The 16,476-nt window shown below is 47.6% G+C and overlaps 1 protein-coding gene across 1 annotated transcript in view; it reads right to left on the bottom strand.

The window, feature by feature from the left end:
* The window catches only part of DNAH10 (dynein axonemal heavy chain 10), a 112,170-nt gene that overhangs the window by 69,237 nt on the left and 26,457 nt on the right, over window positions 1-16,476 (bottom strand). Inside the window, exons 19-36 of the mRNA XM_032229343.1 lie at window positions 15,862-16,018; window positions 14,702-15,178; window positions 13,556-13,714; window positions 11,923-12,039; window positions 11,717-11,819; window positions 10,202-10,380; window positions 9,322-9,533; window positions 8,574-8,730; window positions 7,894-8,127; window positions 7,667-7,789; window positions 6,483-6,716; window positions 6,156-6,379; window positions 5,320-5,589; window positions 4,045-4,228; window positions 2,906-3,040; window positions 2,374-2,526; window positions 2,072-2,260; window positions 322-468 (exon numbers count right to left, since the gene is read on the bottom strand). Coding sequence (XP_032085234.1) covers window positions 322-468; window positions 2,072-2,260; window positions 2,374-2,526; window positions 2,906-3,040; window positions 4,045-4,228; window positions 5,320-5,589; window positions 6,156-6,379; window positions 6,483-6,716; window positions 7,667-7,789; window positions 7,894-8,127; window positions 8,574-8,730; window positions 9,322-9,533; window positions 10,202-10,380; window positions 11,717-11,819; window positions 11,923-12,039; window positions 13,556-13,714; window positions 14,702-15,178; window positions 15,862-16,018 — 3,454 coding nt within the window. The remainder of the gene's footprint in view (window positions 1-321; window positions 469-2,071; window positions 2,261-2,373; window positions 2,527-2,905; window positions 3,041-4,044; window positions 4,229-5,319; window positions 5,590-6,155; window positions 6,380-6,482; window positions 6,717-7,666; window positions 7,790-7,893; window positions 8,128-8,573; window positions 8,731-9,321; window positions 9,534-10,201; window positions 10,381-11,716; window positions 11,820-11,922; window positions 12,040-13,555; window positions 13,715-14,701; window positions 15,179-15,861; window positions 16,019-16,476) is intronic.

Here is a 16,476-nt window from a genome sequence, read left to right as displayed (position 1 = left end):
CTTCAGGCCTGCCACATTTTCTACTGTGGGAAAATGGGAGGGGAGATTATACAGAGTGTGGGTGATATGTAGCCATAACAACATTCTTTCTCAGAAAGTCAAGGTCATCTCGCCCTGTAGCTGTGATGAAGTGACTGGGAGGCATCTCCTGTTTTGGATGGTACCCAGGGGTGAAATCCAGCAGGTCCGTAGCGGAAATTTCGAGTAGTTCGGAGAACTGGCAAAGGCCACCTCTGGCTGGCACCGGTGGGGTGTGAATGGAGATGTTGCGGTATCCTTTCCCTGACTGTTCTACCCATCGAAGACTGGAAATAAGTTTACCTCTGGGAGATCTGAAGACCCTCTTTTCAGTTCTCCGGCCATGACTAGGACAGACTTCAGAGCCCGAAGCCCAAAATCGTAGTGATGTTGTTTAGACAGCTGTTCCCTTGCCAACTTGTACAGCACAGTCATCTTCTTGGCTAGCACCTATTGGACATTTATCTAAATTTAATATTTTATCTCCTTTATTGTATTGGCCACATCTCTCCCTCCCTCCCTCCCTCCCTCTCTCCCTCTCTCTCTCTCTCTCACACACACACACACACACACTTTATTTAAGATAAATTTGTGCATCAGTGGATTGCATGACCTCTGTAAATGCTACCGTGTTTTCCCGAAAATAAGACATGGTCTTATTTTCGGGGAGGTCTTATTATTTTTGAGGTGGAGGAGGAGGCAGCGAGCGTGCTCACCTCATGGCTGCTGCTGCATTGCAATATTTTCGGGGAGGGCTTATTTTAGCGCATGTGCTCAGAAGCCCCCCGATTGGGCTTATTATCCGGGGAATGTCTTATTTTCGGGGAAACATGGGAATACATTAAATAAATAAACAAGGAGGGAAGGAGAGAAGGAGGGAAGGGGGAAGGAGGGAGGGAAGGAAGGAGGGAAGGAAGGAGAGTAGGAGAGAAGAAACGAGGGAAGGAAAGAGGGAGGGAGGGAAGAAGAAGTAGGACCGTTGTAAGATAAGATGGATCTATGGGATGGTAAGAAAGCAATCTTCAAGTATATTGTCAACTGTAGGGAAAAAAATGTTATAAATACATATTATTAATAACAGTTATGAGATCATATAATTGTGAATGTATATATGAAATTGATAAAATAAAAATTTAAAAAAATTTAAAAAATAAAATAAATAAATAAATAAATAAATAAACAAATCCATTGGACAAAATCAACAGGAAATGCCCTTGTACAGGTAGTCCTTACTTACAATATTACAACAAGTGAACTTACAACAGTTGAAATTACAATGGCGCTGAAAAGTGACTTATGACCATTTTTCGCCCTTATGAAAGGGTTATTCGCCCTTAGGAAAAACGCAGCGCCCTCGTGGTCATGTGGTCAAAATTTGGACGCTTGGCAACTGGCTCAAATTTATGACCGTCGCATTGCCCTGGGGTCACATGACCCCCTTTTGCGACCTTCTGGCAGCCAAAGTTAAGCCAGGTGAGTGTTCTGACCAAGGCTTCCCCAGCAGCATGAAGCCGAGTCCTCATCCCGATAAACCCCTTTTATTTAATTGACAGTGAATTCCTCTCCAGCAAAGTCTTTCCTCTCCCACAGTCTTTCAAGACAGTTCACAATTGCCGACCTTGATCAGGCTTGGAGAGTGGCCAGGCTGAGATCTTTCAGACGCCGCCAAACTTGGCAAGAATGCAGGAATGAACTCATGGCCTCCTGCAAACTCCACTCCCCTGTCACTCCTCTTTTATTCCCTCTGGGAGGGGCCATTCACCATCCACCTGTGGCACTCTCGAGTCAACCCTTGTTCCTTAGCTGTTCTCTTCTCCTGGCAGCTCTGCGCATGCGCACACTGGGAACAGGCTCCAGCTGTTCCTCTGCCTCACTGATCTCTGACTCCGAAGGCAGCTGATAACTGGCAGACGGCCCTGGCCCCCTCTCTGCCTCCGACACAGAGCCCTCATCAGAGCCTTCCCCAGACTCCAGGACTGGCCCATCTTCCTCCCCAACCCTCCTCTGAGTCTGCCACCAGTTCCACTGGTCGCTGCCGTGCCACAACACTCACTTTCGCCAGGAGAAATCCCTCGGAGAACAGCATAATTTCACAAATCTGCTGCAGGTCGGGAACAATGACCACCACCGGCCTGAAAAGGGCCTTTACGGATTCAGGAAGCTCCGTTCGTCCCGCGTAGCCGGGGTTCATGGTGATGAAAATCCCCATCCGAGAGTCCAGCGTGATTTCTTGCCCTTCAAACTGAAATGTTAAAACTTCAGCCGAGGGGCTCAAAGACCCCCCCAAGACCTGGGTGTTTGGGGCCAGGATTTAATGCAGGAGATTTTTTTTTTCCAATTTGTCCCCCCCTTTACCTGAAATGTTTTCAGCTGGTTCATGAGGGCGTTTCGGATCGTCTGAATCTGGGAGGAGATGACCGACAGGACGGAAGCGTCGATCCGGTTGAATTCGTCGAAGCAGCCCCACGCTCCACACTGGGCGAGGCCCGAGAAGATTTTACCCACGGCCTACAGAAGGGGAATGAGGGGCTGAAGATGAGATGCCTATGGAGACTCTCAGTCATTCGAGTCCCAGTTGCCTCAAAGGTGCTTTTTTTTTTTTTTTCCCAAAAAGGTAACTGGGCTTTTCCTTGAAGAGGTTTCGCTTCTTGTCCAAGGAAGCTTCTTCAGGTTCTAATGAACGGTGGGGAATTCTTCACCCAGAACTGAAGAAACTCCTTGGATGAGAAGCGAAACGTCTTCAAGGAAAAGTCCAGTTGCCTTTTGGAAAAAGCACCTTTGGGTTAAGAAGAGATGGCTGCAGACTGATTTTAGGTTGACCAACAGACTGAATTCTTACGGCCACAGCGTAGAAGATGGAGAAGGGGAGAAAGGGTGGGTTCCTGACCTTGAAGTCCATGCCTTCTCCGCAGTTGGTGACCACGCAAAGCAATCCCAAAGCTTTGGCGAGATCCTTTGTCGTCTCCGTTTTTCCGGTTCCTGCAGGACCAGCGGGAGCTCCACCCAGGTACATGGACAAGGCCTTTAAAGCAGGGAGGAAAGTTGAAAAACATGAGTAGGATGGTGGCCATTAATTCAGCCTCAATGGGACTTTGACCCTGACCCAGGAAGCAATTACTGGTTCATCCCTAAAGCGAGTTCCTTGTTGAGTTGTAGCTCCTGCCCTCTGCAACAGCATCCCTCCCAAAGGTTCCAATCACCCAACTTTGCAAGCCTTAAAATGCGGCTTTTCTCCCACCTTCTGGGAACAGCATTCTGTCTAAAAGACTGCATTATTGGGTTTTTTTAACTACAATATGGTTTTCCTCCAGAGGTGGGTTCCTACCAGTTTGCACCTATTCGGTAGAACCAGTTCGTCAAATCTACCGAACGGGGTAGAAGAGGTTCCACCAGTGGACCCGGAAAGCAGGCCACACCTACAGAAGAGGTTCCAAACTTTTTGGAAACCCACCACTGGTCCTTGGATATGATTATTTATAAAACTCAGTGCCTCTGTGAAAGGTAAGGATGACTACTGCGTTTGTGGTGCAATCAGAACATTGCGTGTGTTGAAGTTGTTTTAACGCAAACCAAAGATGCCTTTTAAAAAACAAGTTTACATCATATTCTTATGCATGCCAGTGCTGTGTGTGAGGTAATTTAAGGTGGTTCGGACAAGTGTCGCCGGCATCTTCATATCCGGTCACATGGGCGGCAGGCCACTCCCATACGGTCACATGGGGCAGCAAGCCACTCCCACAAAGGTGGCCACACTTTAGTAGGTTCAAACAATTTTTGAAACCCACCACTGTTTTCCTCCCATTAAGCAACGTTTGGGGTAGAGGGCTGTTTTTCATTTTAACCAAACTCAAGTTTTGACGTTCTTTAAAGGTGAGGATTACAAATAAGGATGAGAAGAACAACTGGGATACTGACGGAAGGCGTATTCTGCTCGTTTAGAGTCTCCAAATTCAAGATCTGCTTTTTTTTTTTTTTTTAAAGGGGGGCATTCCGGAACCAGAATGGAAAGTCTCCTTGTGGGTTTACCTGGGTGAGCGTCAGGTATATCCGGTCTGTGAGGGGAGTGATGACCAGGCGTCCGTTTAAGCCCATGTATTCGTAGCCGTAAGAAAAAGTCCCGGTGCATTGCCGGACGTTGAGTTCGTCGGGCTCGCGGTCCCAGTAAAATCGCAGCTGGCTTTCCCACTCAAATTCACGGGCTTCCATAATGCTGACGAGAAAGGATGCGAACACGGTTAGAGAGAGCCCTTCCATGACTGAGATGAAAAAAAGAAAAGTAACCAAATAAACATTGAGAAGAGGGACAGAGGTTGGAGGCGCTCCGCGTGCATTATTTTTAACACCGTAAGTAAGATTCCAGATAGTCCTTGACTTGCAACAATAATTGGAACCAGGATCCCGGCCACTAAGCATGACTGCATTGCTTTGGGACGGCATTCCCTGCAGTCTCAGTGACTGGTTGAATTAGGCGATTCCTGCTTGTTTCCGATAAGCAAAGTTGGTGGGGAAGCCAGAAGGAAGCACCTAGTCCCCTGGCCCGCAGTGGCTGCTCCTGGGTGGGGGATGGAGGGAAGGGGGTACAAAGTGGTGGTGGTGGTTGGGGGGGTTAGGGAAGGGGTACGGGCCTGGGTACCTGAGAGACCGCCTCCTGCCAATTACCTCCCTAAGACCGATTCGATCGCACAGACTTGGCCTTCTCCGGATTCCATCTGCCAGCCAATGCCGGCTGGCGACCACCCCCCCCGGGGGAGGGCCTTCTCTGTTGCAGCTCCGGCCCTCTGGAACGACCTCCCCGCTGAGATCCGGACCCTTCCTACCCTCCCGGCCTTCCGTAAAGCTGCTAAGTCCTGGCTGTTCCGGCAGGCCTGGGGCTGTTGAAGCATCCAGCCCCACTTTAATTGTGAATGTTGTTGCTTTTGAAATTTTGTATTGTCTTATTTATCCCCCTTCCCTTTTTATTGTAAGCCGCCCGGAGTCCTTCGGGAGCGGGCGGCATACAAGACCAATAAAACAAACAAACAATAAAACAAACAAGTGCAGAGAGGCTGTGGAAGATTGCATGGGTTGGGGAGAAACTCGCCCCAGCGACTTGCAACATTTCCTGCTGGCTTCCCCACTGATTTTCTGGGGAAGCAGCCAGGAAACATTGCAAACGGCGATCACATGAGGTTCAGAATCAACCGCAAAGGTCCTAGAGATATCTGTAACCACCATTTTTTTCAGCGCCATCATAACTTGGAACAATCGCAGACCAAATGGTGATAAGTTGACCGTTCCTTTATCTCCAGGGGGGCGATTTACCTGTCTCGTACAAAGTTATCAACAATATCCCTCGCGTGGACGTCAATGATGAGAACCGTGTTGTATTTCTTCCTGTCGTTCTTGCTTAGCGGCTTGGTGATCCGGGTCACCAGCGAGTCAATCTGCTGGTGCATTTTCTTGGCGTAGACCTTCATGGCTTGTTTCTCCCCTTTCTTAACCTTCCGGAAGACGTCTTCAACCTCCCAGGTCCACCACACCTGGTTGGCTGCCAGCACCATCATGCCCTGATACATCAGCATCCAATCGACTCTGCAGAAAAGGCAGATTTGCAAGGGTGGCAGGGATAAAGACGTTTTGTCTTTGTCTTAATGTTTGGAGCTGTAAAAATGCAGGTGTTAAAGGGAAGTATAAAATAATAAGAAGAGAATGAGGCGCTCGTCTCCGTTTCAAAGCCGAAGAGCCAGCGCTGTCCGAAGACGTCTCCAGGGTCATGTGGCTGGCATGACTCAACGCCGAAGGCGCACGGAACGCTGTTCCCTTCCCACCAAAGGTGGTTCCTATTTTTCTACTTATATTTTTTAACATGCTTTCGAACTGCTAGGTTGGCAGAAGCTGGGACGAGTCACGGGAGCTCACTCCGTTACGCGGCGCTAGGGATTCGAACCGCCAAACAGCCGACCTTTCTGATCGACAAGCTCAGCGTCTTTAGCCACTGAGCCACCTGCTATTGCTAAGTGCTAATAATATAGACCTCAACTGAAGTTTGGGGAGCAGACTGAAGAGCTGTATCTTTGGACATCGGACTGTCAAGCGTCATAAGGTTCTTGGGAGGACCAACAATACTGGTGGCCTTGGAGAAGTAGCCTCTCCCTCACCTGCTTCGGTCTTCGCAATACCGAAAGATGGCTTCCTTGGTGACCAGCCTGTTGGTCCTTCGCATTTCGACCAGCACGGCTGTCATCCAGTTCTCAACTCTGCCTTCCGCCGGGATGGCTTTCCGAAACTCCATCACTTCGCCTTCTGCGCTGATCATGGCAGTGGCGATCTTGATCCCGTTGTCGTCCTCGTGAAACTTCAGGGCAGCTATGTTGTCGTACATCTGAAACAAGATGAGGAGGAAAGGTGAAGAACGCTACCCGCTGTGGCCCAAAGGGTAGAAGAAGGATTTAAATTCTTCTGGGGGTTTCCCCATCCTCTCTGACCTTGATCATGTGCTCTTGAACGCATAAGGGGTCGCTGCTCCCGAGGATACTGAGCAGCTCGTCGTCTGAGATGAAAAAGAAGCGCGGGAAAGCGTTCCGCTTGGAATCCAGATAATCGTTCAAACTCTTCTGGCATTTCTCCAGCCCATCGCTAATGTTCTGGAGGTCGCTAAGGCGATTGTGAGCTTCGCAGCACCTCTTGATCACCGGATCTTTGACCGTTTCTCCCATGATCTGCAGAGATCAGGAGGAAGGGGAGGAAGAGGCTGAAAAGCCATCAAGGGAGGAATCCCATGAATGGTAAGAATACACCCCTCTTCCCTTAAAGTTGTCCAAAGCAGAACAAAAAACAGACCAACGTTATGCTATAAAAAAGAAAATCCAAGAATTTAGGAACACGAGAATTTACAGAAACTTTCCGTGAAACGCAAATCAAGAGACTATATTTATATTAAACCAGCTGATAACCCAGCATAGCTCGGGGATGTATTTATCCCAGTTCTGTATTAGAGGGAGCCCCCTTGTGGAGTACTGTAAAGCCGTTACCATGGCAACTCCACTGTGCTGTACAGTAGAAGCCATTTTAAGGCACAACAGGCTGTATCTTAACAGAACTTGAATCCAAAATGCCCACTATCAATGTCAAAAGTACTGTGACTTGACACTATAGATATAATCCACTTCTTTTCATTTCAACAGTCCAGGTGTTCCAGAGTTATGGTGGAACACACACACACACACACACACACACACACACACACACACGGAACCCCCCCCCAAGGGGTGTTGGGGTGTCTTACCCCCACAGTATTTGTTTCCAGAGAGTAAGTAATCTGTGTACCAAGTTTGGTTGAAATTGCTCGAAGCGTTCCAGAGTTATGCTGGAACACACACAAACACACACAGAGCCATTTTTATAGATGGAAGGATGGATGGAATAAACAAACTCCCAAATGTAACACACACAGACACAGACACACACACACACACGGAGCCCTGGATAAGGTATTAAGGACCTAATTGTAGAGTTTATCTCCACCTTGACCCATAGGCCTAGGGGAATAGCTCAGAAATGTTGGGTACGAGATGGGCAGCAAAGAAATTTCAGAGAGTGTGAAAGGGAGAGAGAGAGAGGGAGGGAGGGAGGGAGGGAGAGAGAGAGAGAGAGAGACTTAGTTACTTGCCCTTTTGAAGACTCTGTCTATGTTGTCAAATTTTTTGGCTTCCTCCGGCAGCTGGGATCTGATGTCTCCGCCGATGAAGATGCTTTCCAGATACATCCATTTTCGCTGAACGATCATCCAGATCTAGACAGATGAAACACAACATTGGCCAAGAGCAGGGAGGCTGGCGAAATGTAACCTGTCCTCCAAGAGGGACGCCTGTCCACCTGGAGCAGCAGCCTCCCTACCTCAATCACTTCGCCGATCAAAGAGAGGGTTTTCTCCCAGTTGTGGACCGTGGCCAAAAAAGGCGCCACAAATCTGCTTCCAGAGATACTTTGAAGGTTGACGGCGTTGTCGTCCAGGATCTGAATGATCTCATCGACGGCTCCCAAAATGAAGCCCCGTTCCTGAGTCCCTTTGAAGTACCGCTGAACGGTAAATTTCATGTTCTCCCAAGTTTCAATGATTTCCTTCACTCCCTAGGAGAGAGAACAAGGACGTTCTAAGAACTTGCCTTGTTAGCTACTAAGGTAAAAGTTCCCCTCGCACATAGATGCTAGCCGTTCCCGACTCTAGGGGGCGGTGCTCATCTCTGTTTCAAAGCCGAAGAGCCAGCGCTGTCCGAAGACGTCTCCGTGGTCATGTGACTCAACGCCGAAGGTTCACGGAACACGGTTACCTTCCCGTCAAAGGTGGTTCCTATTGCTCTACTTGCATTTTTTACGTGCTTTCGAACTGTTCGGTTGGCAGAAGCTGGGACAAGTCACGGGAGCTCACTCCGTTACGCGGCGCTAGGGATTCGAACCGCCGAGCTTTCTGATCGACGAGCTCAGCCTCTTAGCCACTGAGCCACCTTGGTTGAGCCCTTGGTTGCTACTAGAGATGACGGAAACACAGAGAGGGGTGTGGGAGAAGACCATCTGACCTTCTCGATGCTCAGCTCTTTGACGGCGGACCCCACAATCTCGTTGATCACATCGATATATTTGTGCAGTTCCATGGCAAACATGTTCTCCAAGGTGAAGGTTTCGGTGGCCATGTCGAAAAAGGTATTGGTCCTGGTCATCAGCTCCTTCCAGTGTCTGAAAGAAGAGGAGGAGAGAAACCGACATAGGTTGCTTCACAGGTGGATTGAAGTAACCAAAGTGGTTTGTGTTTTACAGGCCTGGGGGCTAAAACATATGAAGAACAGTTGCAGGGATATTCTTCCAATATTTGAGGGGCTGCGACAACCAAGAGAGGGTCAACCTACTTTCCAAAGCACCAGAGGACAAGATAACAAAAATGGACAGGTACTAGTGAAGGAGAGAAGCAACTTGGAACTAAGGAGAAACTTCCTGACAGTGAGGATAATCCACCAGCCGAACGAAGCCATGGGTATTCCCATCACTGGAGGTTTTAAAGAAAAAACTGGACAGCCATTTGCCAAGAACGGCAGAGGGCCTTCTGCTTGGGCGGGGGGCTGCACTAGAGGACCTCCAAGGTCCCTTCCAACTCTGTTGTTTTGTTAAAGTGTTTGGTTTTCAAGAGAGAAGATGGGAGGAGAAATACACCCTGGTTTTAAGGGTTTAACCCAGGCCGTGCTTCCCAAGCTGCACGTTGACTTAAAACATCCACGCTTAGTGACGCCTTTCATAGTTACGAACAACCCCACGGATGGGGAGAAGCCGAACCTTTCTCGCAAAGCTTCATTCTTCAAATCCAGCAGCAGAGGAATGGCTTCCTTGAAAGATTTCATCTTTACTTCCAGGTGATAGGCCACCGGCATGCTACGGACTTGTTTCGGCAACTTTCGGAGGGTTTTGAGATACCCTTCAATTCCTTCCTGTAACACCTGGACGTTCAGGTTGACCCAGAGAGTCTGAGACCATTCCTCTTTGGCGGCCTAGAACCCGGAAAAGTGTCGTTAAGAACATCTTCACCTTGGCAAAGAGATCAGGAGAGAAGATCAAGAGATCAAGGACACCCATCCTCCCGAATAAAGATTTCGTTGAGATCCAGAGGTGGGATTCAGCCGGTTCTGATCGGCTCTGGAGAACCGGTAGAAGAAATTTGGAGTAGTTTGGAGAACTGGCAAATACCACCTCTGGCTGGCTCCGCCCCCATCTATTTGCTGCCTCCTGAGTCCCCAGCCAATTGGCTGGGTCTTCTTCTGTTGCCCTGCGCAGGAGAACGGAACTGGAAAGCAGGTTAGTGGGGTGGGGAGTGGGGTGGAAGTGGAGATTTTGCAGTATCCTTGCCCTGGAGCGGGGTGGAAATTGAGATTTTACAGTATCCTTCCCCTGGAGTGGGGTGGAAATGGGGATTTTGCACTATCCTTCCCCTGCCACGCACACAGAACGGTAGTAAAAATCTTTGAATCCCACCACTGTTGAGATCACATGCTGAAGAGCACGAATCTTCTACCTTCATCTGAATGAACAGCACAAGGATAATCCATGAGCAGCTGACCTCAATGGTTAACGCCCAAAATCTGAAATTGGGGTGAGGGCCAGAGGTCTGGGGTCCGTGACCCTGAACAGAAGCCTGACCGGTTTTTCGAAAACCGCCCACCTGCTGCAGTTTATAGATTTCGTAGATCTGCCTGAGGCCTTTCATTTCTTTCTGGATTTTGATCATGTCGGGGTACATGGTGATGGGCAGGTCGAAGAGCTTTTCGGCGTTGGCCAGTTCCTGACGATTCCTCTCGTGCTTCTCCAGTTCTCTTTCAAACACCACCATCAGCTCTAACCCTGCAGGGGGGGGCAAATAAATGCAGAAACCGGGTGAAGGATGGGAAACCTCAGGAAGAATTTGAAGAGGTGTGGGGGGGAGGGCAAGGGGAGTTCTTCTACAAGATCCACGGCTGGCCTTAATGGATGAAGAAGTCACCATGTTTTGGTGAGAATATCACCAAAGGGATACCCCCAAATGAGAATCTCAAGACTCAAAACCTTTGGTCTACCTCAGTGTTTCTGCCCTGTTTTCCAGCTGCCTGGGTTCAAGAAGTAGCAGGTTCAGAATAGAATGGAATGGAATAGAATAGAACATTGGAATGAACATTGGAATAAGAATAAGAATAAGAATAAGAATAAGAATAGGAATAGGAATAGGAACAGAATGGAATGGAATGGAATAGAATGGAATAGAATAGAACATTGGGATGAACATTGGAATAAGAATAAGAATAGGAATAGAATGGAATGGAATGGAATAGAATAGAATGGAATGGAATAGAATAGAACATTGGAATGAACATTGGAATAAGAATAAGAATAGGAATAAAATGGAATGGAATGGAATGGAATAGAATAGAATGGAATGGAATAGAATAGAATAGAACATTGGAATGAACATTGGAATAAGAATAGGAATAGGAATAGGAATAGAATAGAATGGAATAGAATGGAATGGAACATTGGAATGAGCATTGGAATAAGAATAAGAATAGGAATGGAATGGAATAGAATAACAGAGTTGGAAGGCACCTTGGAGGTCTTCTAGTCCAACCCCCTGCTTAGGCAGGAAACCCTACAACCCTTCAGACAAATGGCTATCCAACATCTTCTTAAAAACTTCCAGTGTTGGGGCATTCACAACTTCTGGAGGCAACTTCTGTTCCACTGATTAATTGTTCTCACTGTCAGGAAATTTCTCCTCAGTTCTAAGTTGCTTCTCTCCTTGATGAGTTTCCATCTGTTCTTGTCCTGCCCTCAGGCGCTTTGGGGAACAGCTTGACTCCCTCTTCTTTGTGGCAACCCCTGAGAAATCGGAAGACTGCTATCCTGTCTCCCCTAGTCCTTCTCTTCATCAAACTAGAGATACTCAGTTCCTGCAACCGTTCTTCCTAGTATGGCTTAAATTCAGGGGCCACTCAGCGGGGCAGAAGAAAAGAGATCCCGGCTTTCTCCAGCAGGACATCACCTCCAGGGCTGGAAGAGAACTCTCCTCGCTCCTCCAGCTCTCCCACCTTCTCTCAATCCACCCAGTCCCTGTTAAAGGAGGAGCAACAAAGCCCCCATCTACCCACAGTGTCTCTGCCCTGCTTTCCCACTGCCTAGGGTCCAGAAGCAGAAGCGTCTTCCTTACCCCTATCAAGATTTTCACCCACAGAACCGGGGCCCTCGGTAACGAACCGCTGGTAGAAGTCGTCGATCTCCTTGCTGTAATTTCCAATCTGCTCCCTTGTGATCTAGAGGGGAGGGGGGGGGGCATCATAATAATCCCAGTTAGAAGGCCATTCCGGCTTCCGAACGCTCTTCTCCTTCATTCCGGAATGCGATTCACCCCAATACCTCCGTAAAAGTCTTTTTGATGCTGCCCAGGTTGTGATCGACTCCGGACGCCTCTGTATAAAGAGTTTCCCACATCAGCTTTATCTTATCCACCAAGCTTTTTTCTTCTTCTGATATCTGGAGAGGAGGAACGAGAAGATTTCCTTTCTTTTTTTTGTATATGTTTTATTTGCAGGTTTTTTTCTTTTAACAACCAAATTTTTTTTGTGGACAGCGTAACGACTTGGTTAACACATTTTCCACACAGTGCTCACGGTAATAATACCATTGCATATACAGAATTTATATCTCCCAGCTTCTAAGCTTAATGTGCTCATTGTACTTGTAATATATTCTTTTATGTACTTATTAACTCCTAACATTTTAATATTATGGACGTCACTCAGAGTTCCACCACATTTTCGATCTCAGCTTCCCATAAACACCAATAAAACCAGTTATCAGTAAGATCTAATCAGTCCCAAGATGGTATCTCCAAGTCTTCTGGATTTATAGTCCTTAAAAGCCATATTTTCCATTATATTTTCCCATCCTTTTAATCATAATAATCCCTTTAGATTATACCTAGTCCTGGTCTAGGAGCCGAGGTGGTGCAGTGGTTAGGGTGTAGTACTGCAGGCCACTTCAGCTGACTGTTATCTGCAGTTCAGCGGTTCTAATCTCACCGGCTCAAGGTTGACTCAGCCTTCCATCCTTCCGAGGTGGGTGAAATGAGGACCCAGACTGTGGGGGCGATATGCTGACTCTGTAAACCGCTTAGAGAGGGCTGAAAGCCCTATGAAGTGGTATATAAGTCTAACTGCTATTGCTATTGCTATTCCATCTCCTAAATCTTAATATATCTAGTATATTTATAAGAAATTCTATTATATATCTATATATGTGTTACTTGTCAGGTCTTCAAATGATCTTTTATTTTTGGACCTCAGGCCTCCCACGCTTTCTATTATTCTATTATGCATTTTCTATTGTGGGAAAATGGGAGGGGGGATTGTATGGAGTTAGATGATATGTAGCCATAACGACATTCTTTCTAGAAAGGCAAGGTCATCCTTTGTCTCTGCACCTGGGCGGAATTGGATGGGTGGAAGCTGCGAACGTGGCAGCGGAAGATTGGACCATGTAATGGACTTAAGGGTGTGGGGGCTGGATCTTGACCCTTTTAACTGGGCAGGGAAACCTGGAAGCTTTCAGATGTGGACTCTTTTAATAAATTGGATTTTTGAGGAATCTTTTGCCTTGGACTCTTAATTTACTTTTGGATGCTATTTGGAACCCTGACATTAACCCAAATCTGACACTACTATTTTCCCAATTTAAACTTTCTACTTATTTCTATTGGCTTTCAATGTTGTTACTATATTGCAAAATATCATATCTCTATCCATCATCTCTCAGCTTTTTTTAGAATTTCACTGTTTATCGATTGAGAAGGTTTCCTTAGAAGGCTCAGAGATTTAAGCTGTTTAGGGAGAAAATGTGTGGCTGAGGACAGTCTGGGGAGCTTCCCTTAAAAGCTTCCCTAGAGAGCTCTTAGAGGTCACCCAACCCCACCGATTTTTACCCCCCTCCATGCTGGACCCTCAGTCTGGTAGGTATCTCGGCATCTTTGACACCACGCAGTGAAACTTACAACAATATTGTACATGGCCAAGGTCCGGTATCTCTCTTGAATATCCAAATACTTGAGTTCCACTTCTAGAGATATCTGTTTGATCTCGGCTATGGTGCCCAGGACGAATTTGAGATCTTCCAAAGTACTGGGGGTAGTCTTCAGATGGTGCGACAATCTCTGGAAAGCATATTCGTTTGCTCATTAATTCACACAAACATTGCAAAGAACCATTTGGCTAAAAACTACATGTCCCATCAGCATGTTTTTAGTTTTGGTGATGGATAGTGAGAAATTGAAGTATTGGTCTTCAAGATCTTGGAGTAGAAGACTATAGGATGATGTCCTACATGCCTTGAAAATCGCCTTGGACCAGGTGGGGGTCAACACTAATCCGTGCCTAGAGCGGGGGGGGGGGGTGTCCAACTTTAGCCATTTAAATGCTTCTGGACTTCAACTCCCAGAATTCCCCAACCATTCTGGGAGTTGAAGTCCACAGGTCTCAAATTCACCAAGGTTGGACACCCCAGGCTTAGATCTTGGACTCAAAAGATAAGGTATGTTTGATCTTTTCCTGCAAACATTCCTCTGTCCTCTCCAGGGAGTTCTGGGAATTGAATTCTGGGAATTGAAGTCCACAGGTTGTCAACTCGCAAAGCATCCATGGCCTGCTCTCGAGTTGCCATAGGCAAGGGGGAATGGGAAAACGGCGAAGCCAAAAACAAAAGCACATTCCCGACATATCTCTCTCAAGGCTGTCTCCCAGGGTTGCCCGCAGCCACCGGAGGGAAGTGATCTCTACAACCTGTGAAAGTGCTCCATTGGCAAATGTGACTGATGATGACACACCCGGGGGAGGGGGGGAAACAGGGTCAGAGCTGGGACATAAATTTCGGGGGGGGGGGTCAGAGCTGGGTATGTGGCGACACGTTGCTCCTAATAAATAACTGGATTTATTTTGAAGCTCGGCTTGAGGCTCATGATTTAATTAGGGCATCCGGTTGGAACCCTGACGCAGGTCTTAAAATCACCAAGGTTGGACAGCCCTGGCCGAGACCTTGGGACTCAAAAGATAAGGTATGTTTGATCTTTTCTCCATCCGTTGCCTCTGTCCTCTCCAGGTATGGTAGGACCAAGGTGAGCACCCTTGGTGCTGGAGAAACCTACCTCAATGTTTTCTTGGAGACTGTAGAGCACCTCCTTGGCTGACTCGTTGAGTAGCTTCCCAAGGGAAGTGATCCAACCTCTGGCGTTCTCCTGGACCGTGAAGGCCAACGGGGACAGCAGCAGGCGGATGCACTGCTCATCTTTGACCATGGGCTGCTGCATGACCTCCTGGGCCACCTTCATGTAGAACTGCAGCTTCTCGTCGAAAACCACGCAAGGCGGCTTCTTGGCCGCAAACTTCTCCATGACTATGGCCTTGTCCAGCTTCCAGAGGGGACGGTACCGCTTCCAACGGTTTAGGTATTTGGTGAGGGAAGCCAGGAGTTTGTGCATGTTCTGCGTGATCAGGATGGCCTGCTCGATGATGGTCGGGTTCTGGGAGATGTCGCTGAAGAAGCTGAAGATGACTGGTTCGTCGTCCCCCGTTTGCTGGGGTGGGCACTCGATGCAACTGCCATGCAACCAGCGAAGAAAAAGCTGCATGGGGGCAAAAGGAATATTCTCCGGCTAAGCTCAAACTCAGCTTTGCAGGAAGGGGAAGAGGTTTAGTTCTCGCATAACCAATTGTTAGCAAATTTGCCAGTTTGGGGAAAAAGAAAACAAGGGACAGGTGAAAACTGAAAGTCCAGCTAAGTAGAAGAGGCCAAGTCGGTCTATAAATTGGACCTAGTCTTGAAACACCATTTCAGGCTTCAGCTGGCAGACAGGACTAGAATCCAAGACCTCCACCTAAATATTCACTGAAGAAAAGTTAGAAAGACCTAAGGAATGAATTCTAATAGTGCTCAGCTCCCTCTTTTCAGCAGGAGGCTCAGCTTCCATGGTTTTGCAATCATTCCATTTGCCAGAAGGAAAGGATAGCCAGTGACTTAAAGCCAGCCACCAACAGCCAGGTATTCAGATTGTTGGACAAGCAGGGACAAAAACAGCCAGCTATTCAGATTGTTGGAAGAGCAGGACCAAAAAAAAGAAAAAGCCAGCTATTAAGATTGTCGGAAGAGCAGGGACAAAAACAGCCAGCTATTAAAATTGTTGGATGAACAGGGATTTCTCTCTCTGTTAGAACCAGCCTCTAACAGGGGAGGCGGCTGGAGGCCTGGTAGGGTCTGATGCCCACATGAACCTCCCCCAAAAAGACCGAGGGTGTGTGTGTGTCTCACCTTGGTGGTTTCCACACAGTCTCGAATGCAGTGGACACTCATCTTCTCAATTTCCCCCATGTTCGGCTGGAGGATGATCTCGGGGGCAGACAGAATGGTCTCCGCTTGGAAGATCGGAGTATCCCCTACCACAGCGGCATTGAAGGACTGCAAATTCCTTCAAAGACAGGGAAACAGTCAGAGGGAACAAACCACCAGTGACCGAAGAAAAATGAGAGGGATGGGCAGACTTAATTTACTCCGAGACTATCAAGAATTTAAGGAGGCGAGGACCGCACAACAGAAGCAAAGGATAGCCAGTGACTTAAAGCCAGCCATAAACAGCCAGCTATTCAGAATGTTGGACAAGCAGGGACAAAAACAGCCAGCTACTAAGATTGTTGGACAAGCAGGACAAAAAAAAGCCAGCTATTGGACGAGCAGGGACAAAAACAGCCAGGGAAGTGATTGAAGCCTGGGAAACGGGCCCCTGGTCAGTCAACAGGAACGTTGATTTACCACCAGCATATCAAGTACGTAGAAAGTGAGGACTGGGTAGCACAAGCAAACCACTTAAAAGCCAGCACATCCCAATCAACATCTAAAAAGCCACACGCCAACAGTCACTATAAATAC

The sequence above is a fragment of the Thamnophis elegans genome, chromosome 13 (genome assembly GCF_009769535.1).
Source record: "Thamnophis elegans isolate rThaEle1 chromosome 13, rThaEle1.pri, whole genome shotgun sequence".
NCBI lineage: Eukaryota > Metazoa > Chordata > Lepidosauria > Squamata > Colubridae > Thamnophis > Thamnophis elegans.
This window is presented reverse-complemented; position numbering and strand designations above follow the sequence as displayed.